At 40.4% G+C, this 12,366-nt stretch overlaps 1 protein-coding gene across 3 annotated transcripts in view; it reads right to left on the bottom strand.

Moving 5' to 3' along the window:
- LOC133488979 (rho GTPase-activating protein 29-like) overlaps nucleotides 1–12,366 on the bottom strand; it is a 45,156-nt gene that overhangs the window by 16,255 nt on the left and 16,535 nt on the right. The window contains exons 3-7 of one of the 3 annotated variants that reach the window (XM_061797561.1): nucleotides 9,627–9,770; nucleotides 3,895–3,991; nucleotides 3,039–3,111; nucleotides 2,785–2,845; nucleotides 1,467–1,616 (exon numbers count right to left, since the gene is read on the bottom strand). In XM_061797561.1, coding sequence (XP_061653545.1) covers nucleotides 1,467–1,616; nucleotides 2,785–2,845; nucleotides 3,039–3,111; nucleotides 3,895–3,991; nucleotides 9,627–9,770 — 525 coding nt within the window. Of the gene's footprint in view, nucleotides 1–1,466; nucleotides 1,617–2,784; nucleotides 2,846–3,038; nucleotides 3,112–3,894; nucleotides 3,992–4,233; nucleotides 4,376–4,984; nucleotides 5,154–9,626; nucleotides 9,771–12,366 lie in introns of those variants that run through there. The other 2 variants (XM_061797563.1, XM_061797564.1) reach the window with 2 other exon arrangements.

Raw genomic sequence — 12,366 nt, 5'->3', positions numbered from 1 at the left:
CACAGGAAGTCTGCTGTTTTGTTTTTTAGTGGACATATTAGGGAAATGTTAAAAATTCACTGTTTGAGTGTCGCTTATTTGGGGGGGAAATATCAATTTCTTTAATTCCTACAAAATTTTAATTGTGTAATTTAAAAACTAATATAATAATAATTCACAATTTATTTAAAATTACCCAACTTACAAAAGTAGAATAAAATAATGTGGTCGTTTATTCAAATTTTCATTAAAAGATTAATTCGAAGAATTATTCGATTAATTTATTGGAGAATTAAAAGAACAAAAACACCTCTGCAGTCCAGCCATCCATTTTCTGCACCGCTTATCTTCACCAGGGTCACTGGTGGGCTGGAGCGCCTGCCTATCGCAGCTATCTTTGGGCGAGAGGCTGGGTACACCCTGAACTGGTCGCCAGTCAATCGCAGGGCACCTGTGTGGGTTTCCTCCCACATCCCAAAAACACGCATGGTAGGTAAACTGGCGACTAAGTTGCCTGTAGGTGTAACTGTGAGTGCGAATGGTTGTTTGTTTATATGTGCCCTGCGATTGGCTGGCGACCAGTTCACGGTGTGCCCCGCCTCTCGCCCAGAGTCAGCTGGGATAGGCTCCAGCACACCCGCGACCCTAGTGAGGCTAAGCGGTACGGAAAATGAATGAATCAATAATTGAAAATGCTAAATAACACAAACACAGTTGAATTATAATCTTCAAACAAAAAAATATTGAAAACAGATGAAAATAATTCACTCTGCGATGTTGTTCAAATGAGGGAAGGCGAAAAAATTACGTGCACGGTTAGCAAAGCATTTTCACTGCTGGAGTGAAAGGGAGGTGTTGACTTCTTTTCCCCGCCTTTTGTTGCCAATATTCATTGGAAGTGGGAAACACACACAGATGTCACCTTTGATGCCACAACACGCACGCGTCGAACAGCGGCTCTGAGGCGAGATGGTTCTTCACATTTTCCCGTATGTGTAAAAAAAAAAAAAAAAAAAAAAAAGAGTGCCATTGGGAGTCGTTCAGAACAATGGAGAAGCGAGAGGCACACGTCAACGCTCGGTGTCCTTCAGATTTTGTCCGATTACTACCAAATTGTTGACTTCCCATAAAATACACCCCCACGAGGTAACTTTCTGTGAATAACAAGAAATGTAATAGCAATGTCTACCATGAGTACTAGACCCACAAAAAACTCTCAAGAACCCATGCCTGAACAGACGGTTTGCCATTTTGGTTAATTTCCTTCAAAAATGAACTCATCTGTTGATTTTGGCCAATTGCTACCAAATTTGAATCATACTCGACAAATTCTTTAGTTTTAATCATTGCGTATGGACGCAGCACGGCAGAGAACTTTGATGACTCGCCATAAAAAAACAAAACTCTAATATCTAATAGCTCCACAAGGTCAGGGATTGGCCAATGTCTTCTGTGGCAGTACTGTACTACATGGAGCGGGGCCTTACCCATAGTCACTCGTTTCTCCATCCAGGCCAGCAGGTCTTTGATGTACTTGGACCAGGCTTTGGCGTAGAGCAGGGCCGACTCTACCCCGCTGTCATGCTTCAGCAGAGTCAGGTCCACCTCCTCCTCGCGCGACAGAGGCACATCTGGACCTGAGGGGGAACATTAGCCCGTTTTTACACAAATTAAAACACTTTGCAAGCGTCTTAATAAAATGTCAAAATACGCTGAGGATCATTAGTATGGGTTTTTGCTGCCATTAATGTACTTGTTTAAGAGCATTTCACTTGCTTCAAGCATTTCCCCCCCTAAAAATCTTCATAGGATATCATAATTAGGTATTGAGATTTTATTACTGGTTATGAGTAAGTTTAGCTTAAAATAAGGAATACCATAATTCTATAGGTGTCTCTAGTCCTAAAACACAAGTTTTAAGACATCGGTGGGGTGGTTTGAGGGTAGCTATGTTTACTTGTTTTAAGATATCTTAGGTAATTTTTTCCTGTTCTAGCGGCAGATAATTTTGCTTAAATTAATATATTCATCATTACATTACTTTTACATTTTTTTAAAGCCCAATTTTTCAGTGGACTGATTCCGTGTAGCGCAGTCGTCGCTTGAAAATGGCAGTTTCTTTTCCAAGGTACCTGTAGAAATGGGAATCCATTGTAAACATAAGACACCGGCTATCAGAAGATGACGATAATCTACACATCCAAAAACACTGCATTTCTACTGAGCTTTTGGTTTTGATGTGATATTGCTTCTGCGTAGTCTGGGCGTCGCTTGAAAAGTCAGTACAGACTGAGCTACAGACTGGCTTTGATGTGATCGTGGCTTCTATGCAGAGCAATCATTACTTGAAAATGGCGGATCTCGGCCCACGTACCCTCCAAGTCATGGCCAATTTTTTTTTCATATTATGTCTCCTTATGCTAAAAGTCAGACGTTAAAACAGAAGAGACGTGGCTATGAGGAAGTGGTTTCCACTGCAGGAGGATGTCAAAATGCTGGCATCTCCCAAAAAAGAGAACATCCCCCCCCCCCCCCCCCCCGCAACTTCTACACAGAGCCCATGTGTTTTCCATCCGACGCAGGCCCGCTCCCGAACAGGCCTCGGAATGTCAGAAATTCAGGCCAGCAGGGAAAACGTGTGGTCCGGCAGAAATAACAGGGCGGGTCTCCACCTCAGGCATTCCTAAATCATGCCGGTAGCTCCTAAGTTGACATCGGCCTGCTTTTGGCGCACACGTCCGTAAACACGCCGTTCCGCGACAAAATCCACGCCCCTCGAACGATGGAACGTCGACGCCCACTCACCGGCGAGGTCGTTCTTCTCGGGCGTGTAGTCTTCGGGATCCACGGCGAGGTTGTCAAAAGACTGCGAAAAAAAAGGAGGGGGGGCAAATTTTCATGTGACGAGGAGGCAAAAGCAGACATGCAATTAACAAACAGCTGCACTCTCAACGTCCAAATTATGCACGGCGAGCTCGTCTTTGAGTGTTTTTAAGTTTGTGGGAACAAAGCTTTCAACAAAAACAACAAGGGAAAAAAATAAAGAAAAAATGCTTTACCCTGCTTCTTCTGGTCTGGGGGGTCCCCAACCCTGAGCCGTTGTCCACATCTCCCATAAGGAAGTCAGAAACTCTGAGGCACAAAAAAAGACATAGTATAATATTTGAATAACATTACAGCGACAATAAATCAAAATGTCACCTAAAATTACACACTTGCATAATGTACCATCTAAAATAATGTTGCACCAGCCTGGATACCTCCGAGGTTGCATTAGCACTAGCATGAATGCTAATGTCACTTCTCTATCTTGTGGGAAAGTGCTAGTGTCAACTTTCCAACACATGAATACAATTAGACACCTTCAAGATACATTACTGTTTCGTTAATTAACTTAATACAGTGGCTTAAAATACCACACAGAATCTTGGTGAAGCTATAGTGGCTTGTAAATTCATAATAGGCAACACTGGATCACTTACTGTAGCATTTAGAATAATGAACCAGCACGGAGGCCGCTCATGTTGTGTTAGCATTAGTGCCACTAATGTTACAGTGCTAGCTAGCTAGCACTCTCCAATGCCGCTCATGTTGTGTTAGCATTAGTGCCACTAACGTTACAGGGCTAGCTAGCTAGCACTCTCCAAGTCATGGAACTGGGACAAAGCTGTTGTTGTCCTTTCAATATTTTACACGTCTATCATGTCATATCTGAATATCTGATTGGCGGATTTCGTGTCGACTGTGTGAAATTCCACACTTGAGTGGTAATATCCTGCTTGATGAGAATCTGTGTAAAAGATACAGGCACCAGGGAACCAGGCAGTAAATCTTGACATATTTAGTCGATACTTGAAACAGTTGTCATCATATTTTTTTACAAGTGGTAAAAAGGTAAAACGGTGTTGTACTCACACATTGCCGAAGGTGAACGCTAAGGTGTCAATGGATGCGTGAATCTCGCCGAACGTGCCGTCTCGGTTCTGCGGCCTCACGTTGTTGAAGTTGATGCCTGCGGAGAGAAAGATGGGCAAATGTATCACCGACCTGATAGCGCCTGTGTTTAATCCCGATGAGATATTTACACAGTAAACGGTCAAAACGTATCAGGCTGCTTTCCGGAAGTGGGAGTAAGTCACATTTGTGTTAAGTCATAATTAAGTCATTAAAGTTTTAACCTTCAAGTTTCAAGCTAGTTGAGTCAAGGCACTACTTGGGTTAAGCAAGTCAAGTCACACAAACTTGCTAACATACTAGGTGTCAAAAAGGTTCCAGGACTGGTGGACTGGATTACTTTTGAAGTAGTCAAACAAACTTTCCCAGCCTTCTCTGCCACGCCTTTATGCACTCCTGAAAGGATTCTTCTGGGATCCTCCGAAGCTCTGTCGTAACGGCCATCTTGATGTCATCCACGTCTTCAAAACTTGGGAAAGAGAAAGAACAATCACACGCAGCCAGGTCGGGTGAGTAGGGATGTTGCTCCAGCATGAAGATGTTCTTCTTGGCCAGGAAGTGTCTGATGCTCAGGGAGTTGTGATTGTTGCACTGTTATGGTGAAGCAGCCAGGAGTCTTGGAACTTTCCTGACACACCTATATTCACACATTAGCTCTTATCTTGAGTTGCAAGCCTTGCATGTTGCCATTGTCTTTTTCCTGATTCAAAAACATAACGCTTGAATGCACCTTTAATAATCTTCAGAATGTTGATGCTAGCTTCTTGAGCAACACACAAAAATAAAACTTTTTGAATCTCAAATCTTGAAAATTCTAATTTAAGGCAGAACATGTCAAGTCATGTTGTTTAAGTGTAAGTCATGTCGAGTTTTCAGAATACGAAGACAAAGTCAAGTCTTTCATGTTCAAGTTTTAGCCAAGCAAGTCCCAATTCCTAAAACTGGTGACTTTGACTTGAGTCAAGTCATACGACTCCGCACCTCTGCTGCTTTTTTCCAGGAATTAGACAAAACCGTTCGGGGTCGAAGTCTAGTCAAAACAAAAAGTCACCTTTACAAGAGTCTTGCATTCAAATCCTGTCCAAGGTGTTGTCATCCGCAATGTAAAAGCGTAAACGGTTGCTCATCCTTGGGCGTTTTACAGCAAAAATTTGAGGACCGTCGAAGGTGAAAAATCTTCAGCAAGCACTTTCTTTAGCTAGAACGCCATTTGTAACCAAAGTGGCAGTCAGTGACGTTGGACGTAGTGTTTCCTGTCTGCACTGCAACAGGAAACCCGCGTGCAGCTCCACTTCTGTCACTCTCCTCGCTTGCCTGGTCAAATACGCTAAGCTCGCTAGTCTTCTAGCTTTTGACTTCCATTTTCTCCCAGTGATGGCAAATTCCGGGGCGACGGCACGTTCCTCGGCCCGCCGAAAAGGTCTTTTTTGAGTTTTGAGGAGACACTCGAGGAGCGCTGCTGAACGACTCTGCACTGCACTGGCTTCTTCCTCAGGACATCCTGTGGCTCTCGGAACAATAATTCCAGAGCTTGCCCCCACCTCCCTCCCATCCCTCGGCGCTGCTGATTCACTCTTGCCTAGTTTGCGCTCTAAAAAGGGGGAACAACAAAGTGACGTCTTACAATACATTTAGGTTACTATTTTCCTATTAGTCTTTACCTGCCTTTTCTATTCCTCTCACCTCGAGAAAGACAATATAGATACTCTCGATATTCTCGCACCCCCGTACAGGATTATTAGAAGATGAAGATGAGAAAGAAATAAGCAGAAAATAGTTATCTAAAATCGTTTTTCCAATGATATGAAAGGCAAAAATCAGCGGTAACCAAATTGTGGTGCACACCCACAGGGGGTGCGCAAGATTTGGTAATTTAATGATGTTTACAATTAAACAATTAAAATGGATCAAATAAATGATAAACAATATATACAGGAATACATTTTGTAAATGAAAATATATAGATTTATAATAAAAAGATATTTTACAAGATACCGATTGACGATTGAATACATATTTGTCATTTACAAACATTTTTAAACAATGATTGATTCTGTTGTAACTTTTGGCTTATTATAATAATAACAACAATAATAATAATAATAATGATAATAATAATGCCTAGAAAGAGTACCAGTTTCGGCCTCATCAATTGATAGTAATTAATTATATCATATATATGATATAATTATATACATTAATAATCTATAATAATAATAAAAATGTTAAAAATTAACTGTTTGATTGTCGCTTATTTGGGGGGGAAATATCAATTTCTTTCATTCCTACTAAATGTTAATTGTGTAATTTAAAAACTAATATAATAATAATTCACAATTTATTTAAAATTACACAATTTTAAAAAGTAGAATAAAATAATGTGGTCGTTTATTCAAATTTTCATTCAAAGATTAATTCGAAGAATTATTCGATTAATTTATCGGAGAATTAAAAGAAAACAAAAACACCTCTGCAGTCCAGCCATCCATTTTCTGCACCGCTTATCTTCACCAGGGTCACTGGTGGGCTGGAGCGCCTGCCTATCGCAGCTATCTTTGGGCGAGAGGCTGGGTACACCCTGAACTGGTCGCCAGTCAATCGCAGGGCACCTGTGTGGGTTTCCTCCCACATCCCAAAAACATGCATGGTAGGTAAACTGGCGACTAAGTTGCCTGTAGGTGTAACTGTGAGTGCGAATGGTTGGTTTATATGTACCCTGCGATTGGCTGGCGACCAGTCCACGGTGTGCCCCGCCTCTCGCCCAGAGTCAGCTGGGATAGGCTCCAGCACACCCGCGACCCTAGTGAGGCTAAGCGGTACGGAAAATGAATGAATCAATAATTGAAAATGCTCAATAACACAAACACAGTTGAATTATAATCTTCAAACAAAAAAATATTGAAAAGAGTAACAACAGATGAATTAAAAACAATTCACACTGCGATGTTGTTCAAATGAGGGAAGGCAAAAAAATTACGTGCACGGTTAGCAAAGCATTTTCACTGCTGGAGTGAAAGGGAGGTGTTGACTTCTTTTCCCCGCCTTTTGTTGCCAATTTTCATTGGAAGTGGGAAACACGCACAGATGTCGCCTTTGATGCCACAACACGCACGCGTCGAACAGCGGCTCTGAGGCGAGATGGTTCTTCACATTTTCCCATATGTGTATATAAAAAAAAAAAAAAAAAAAAAAGAGTGCCATTGGGAGTCGTTCAAAACAATGGAGAAGCGAGAGGCACACGTCAACGCTCGGTGTCAGCGCCGTTCGTAAACGGGTTGGGCGAGCATGTGTTTGCAGTGTTTTTCTCAAGTACGTGCTGGCGGGCGTCCAGATGCCGCAGGTGTCGCGACAAATGCGGCAAGGAGACGCGGCGAGGCATGTTATCGTGCGAGTGTGGTGCTCCTTGTCGCTTACTCTTCATTCCTAACAGACCCTCATCTTTAGGACTTGAAGTAATGGGCGATTATGAGTCATTAGCCCCCAACCAAACCCAAGGTCATTTTGGCCAATCAGAAGCCAGAGTAAACTAGTTTACGGAAAAGACGCAGGAAACAAAGAATCTCACGAGACGACTTGAAATGATTGTTTAAGAATTCTGTCTATAGTGTGGAACTGATTGTCGATTAGTTGTGACAAAAGGGGAGTTCACCACTAGTTGAGAAAGATATTTCCTCATTTAATTAAAATCCATCCATCCATTTTTAACACCGCTTATCCTGGTTAGGGTCGCGGGGCGCTGGAGCCTATCTAATTAAAATACTATTTTAATCATAAGAAATAATAATTTAATAATTGAAAATAATACTTTTAAATTACCGTTTAGTTATAACATAAAAATGAGTAAACAAATACAAAATAATAATAATAATAAAATAATAATAATAAAATAATAATAATAATAATAGTTCTCTAATTGCAATTACACAATTGAAAAACATAAAAAGTTTAATGATAATATATTTTTGAAATTGATGTTTAATTATAACGAACTATCCATCCATCCATTTTCTGAGCCGCTTCTCCTCACTCGGGTCGGGGCGTGCTGGAGCCTATCCCAGCTATCATCGGGCAGGAGGCGGGGTATACCCTGAACCGGTTGCCAGCCAATCGCAGGGAACACATAAACAAACAACCATTCGCGCTCACATTCACACCTACGGGCAATTTAGAGTTGTCAATTAAAGACTAATTCCTTGTGTGTTTTGGACATACTTGGCAAATAAAGATGATTCTGATTCTGATTCTGACCTAGCATGCATGTTTTGGGGATGTCGGAGGAAACCGAAGTGCCCGGAGAAAACCCATGCAGGCACAGGGAGAACATGCAAACTCCACACAGGCGGAGCCAGGGATTGAACCCTGGTCCTTAGAACTGTGAGGCAGACGCTCTAACCAATCGTTCACCACGCAAAACTAATATTTTACAAATAATTCACAAATAAATGAAATGAAATGAAAATTAATTAAATATAAATAAAATAAAAATAAAGTATTACGACAACATCCATCCATCCATCCATTTTCTGAGCCGCTTCTCCTCACTAGGGTCGCGGGCATTACGACAACTTGAAAATATAGTTGTTAGTAACTAATAAAATAATTCAAAATAATTTGTTTAAAATCTTTTTTAACTATCACTAAAAAAAGATTGAAAATTCAACCATCTCTGATTAATTAGTAATTTATAGTTACTATTATAAAACAAGAAAAGTACAATAAAAACAACAATTCACGATTTATTATTTAGGATAATGAAATTATTCGAAAAGTGCTATTGAATTATGTTATACTTTAAAAAAAAAAATTCAAAGTTTTACTGATATTATAATTTTCCAATTAAAAATATTTTTAATTGCTGTTTGTTTCAGTTTCAACACCGGTTATCCTGGTTCGGGTCACGGGACGCTGGAGCCTATCCCAGCTGACTTCGGGCGAAAGGCGGATTACACCCTGAACTGGTCGCCAGTCAGTCGCAGGGCACATATAGACATGGACAACCATTCGCACTCACATTCACACCGTCACTGAGTGGGAACTGAACTCACGCTGCCTGCACAAAAGTCAGGCGAGTGTACCACTACACCATCAGTGACTTTAATTGCTGTTTGATTATATGAATTTAAAAATGATACGTAAAAATCACGTTCCAATTCAAATTTTAATAATTAGTAGTATTAATTAAAATGTATTTAAAATAATTACAATTCACAGACAAATGATAATTTCATTATTATTTATTTTTTTTTTTTTACAAAGTATGAATTCATTAATTAATTATGTTTTTAATAGAAACATCTTTTAATACAGAAAAAGTATACATGTATACATTTAAAATCAGAAATAAAGAAGATACACACACACACAGACACACACACTCCACCCCCAAATGCTATTTTTTCCATCTAGATGCATTAGAACATGGCCTAACTGTTCTTCTCAAAGGCAGGTCATTAATTAACAGTCAGCATTCATCAGTTTGATGCTCTATAAATAATGTAACCATCATTTTCAGTTCAGTAGGAATTGGCTTGGACTGGTGCCATGTTTCCACTGTGATTGAAGTGCAATGGCCCGTGTTGTTTCCATTTTGACATCGTTACGCATGACATCCACATGCATACTGTGGCACCGGGTCACGCCTCGGAGCTTCCAAATAGGCCAGGTGGCCGCCAGGTGACATAACTACTGCTTACCTTTCACCTTGGCGATGAGCGTGCCCGCCTTGCCCAGGATGTCCACCGAGTTGAGGGCCGGGTGTTTGGCGATGACAGCCTTGAGGACGCGCAGCAGCTCGGCCAGACGTTCCTGGACCACCTGCTGGAGACCCTCGTGGCCTTCTGGGGAGGAGAGAATGAGGACGCACAAAAGCGTGGGCGGTTCAGTCGCTCATTACAAAGTCGCAGAGTCGCACTCATTCTTGACATTCTTTTGGTCTGTGCAACAATAATTTGTTGTTGTTGCAGTGACTTGGCAGCTGCTTACCTCGCCCGCCAACACAGTATCCAAGTAGAAGTTGTTAGGTGTCAAACTCAAGGCCCGGGGGCCAGATGCGGCCCACCACATCATTTTATGTGGCCCGCAAAAGCAAATCATGCTCGTCAACTTCAGTGATTTTTGCTAAAATATGTACCCAAATTCCAAATTGTCACAATAATAAACAATAATGTTGAAATATTGCATTTTTCTGTTACTAAACCCTTCTTCTACACTAACTTAAACAATACTTGAACAAACTATTATCCTTGTCTTCTGATTTCAAAACTAGTTCTCCCTCAATTTGTTGTGTAATGGTAATAGTATGATTTGGTGATTAAACATTTCTATCTTCTAACTGCCCTCTCCTGAGAGCTGGAAATTCTAACTACAATGCGGTTAGGGTTAGTTGTTAATTGTTCAAATATGTATCATAACGATACCTGTATTAGGATAATATTTAAAGTACATTCACAAAGATCCCGCCTTGAGTGCGGAATCGTACGTTGACGTCACAGCTGTTTTGGATGTTGCAAAGTCAGGCGATCTGTGAAGATGTCTCGTTAGTTTGTTGCTTGGGGTTTTATCAACCGTTTTACACTCGAAGCTAGAAGCTATTTCTGAACAATTACTTTTGATTGTATGTGGTCATTCTAACACCATTTTTGAGGAATATGCAGATTTTGTGGATAAGATTATGGCCACATCCAATATGGCAGACGCACTGACGTTTGAGGACCACCCCACTCAAGTCGGTGGCTATTTATACATTTCGATGCTTTTTACAGCGCTGAGGTTCACGCTCCAGTACAAGTGATAAAGGTTTGATGCATAAAGAAACAAACTGAATTTTTGGTTTTCTGCAGATGGATAATATAAATTCAGATTTTATTGATTAACTATAAGGACTCAAATAAATATTGAGTATTTTATCTCAAAGTTAGTTCAACCCAGCAACTTTTGTTCCCCAGAGTACTAAATGTTTTTGTTGCATGCAGAAATAACTGAAAAATAACATACAGGAAAAGAAAAATGATCTTCATTTTCAATGTCAAAAGGGTTTTGTGGCTCCTGTGTTTTCTTTTCTGTAGGAAAAGGGTTCAAGTGGCTCGAGTATTTAAGGTTGCTGACCCCTGCTTTATGTAATGCAAGATCATCGAATACAGAGGAGGCAGACTGGGGACAACGAAGAAGTTGTCTTGGAACACAGCATTGTGGAGTGACCAAATGCCACAGTTTACTCAGAACGCCAATCGTTGCCAAAGATGTTGTCTCAACATAGCTCAAAAATATCTATTACAGAGGAGGTAGACTGAGTGAGAAAAGTAAGTCCCTTCGGAATATAAACATGGAGGCACACAACATTGTGGAGCGACTGCTTGTCGGAGTCGACTGGAACAGTAACTACGATTAAAACGATGACGTCACTACATAACGTCAGAATAATTATTACGGAGGAGGCGGAGTAGAAAGAATAAATAATTCACGGCAGAACACAACATTGTGAAGTGAACACATTTCACAGTGTACTAGAACACTAATCTTCATAAAAGATGATGTCATAACTTAAGACCATCTTAGAAATGGCAGAATGGGCAGGACAAAAAAAAACCTCGTCTGGAATAGGAACACGGATACCTACGATGTTGAGAAGCGACTATATGTCAGTGGCTACTAGAACTGGCCAGTATGGCTTTAAAATAAAATATTTTGTTTTTTCACAAAAATCAGATTTTTTTATTTTTTTGTTTTTCCCTTTTTGTTTCTTTAAAAAAAGCATACAACAATGACATTAATCAAAAGCAGTTTTGCTTTATTTTTCATGATACCAAACATGCCTTGAAACCGTTTTTTTTTTTTTCACGTGCATCAACTTCCAGAGAAATAATATTTTTGTTTTATTCCAGTTCATGTGAAAATAAGTGCTTTCTCTTGGGAGGTTTATTTTATTATTTTTTTGGTCAAAGTGTGTGTTAACATGATCCTTTATAAATTAACATTTTAAAATGTTCACCAATTTCACATTATAAAATGAACCGTAAAACTGCATGGCTTGGCTAGTTCCTATATCTATCAATAAATCTGATTAAACGCCCAAACGTTAATTGTCCTTAAAGATAACAAAAGACCATCTTTACCACGTAAGACTCCACACTCTAAGGAAACTGTTTACGTGCCTCGGTAGGCACTGCTGTTTTGGTTAGCAACATGAATGAAATGGGCTCGGCCGTCAACTGTGGCGCGACAGCCGGCAGTAGATGAAACGGGGACGGGAAGCGCAGTAATGAGTGGCTGTGGAAGCAAAACGGGGCCCCAAATATCTAATGTGGAAAAAGACAGAAAAGGGGGGAGGAAGGGCGGAACTGAGACAGGAAGCTTTTTCAATACAACAACAACAAAACAGCAGATAAACAAAAAGTGCCGGTTTGGAAGACAAAATTGCAGCTGGTTGAGACGCAG

This window comes from Phyllopteryx taeniolatus, chromosome 14 (genome assembly GCF_024500385.1).
Source record: "Phyllopteryx taeniolatus isolate TA_2022b chromosome 14, UOR_Ptae_1.2, whole genome shotgun sequence".
NCBI classification, from domain to species: domain Eukaryota; kingdom Metazoa; phylum Chordata; class Actinopteri; order Syngnathiformes; family Syngnathidae; genus Phyllopteryx; species Phyllopteryx taeniolatus.
This window is presented reverse-complemented; position numbering and strand designations above follow the sequence as displayed.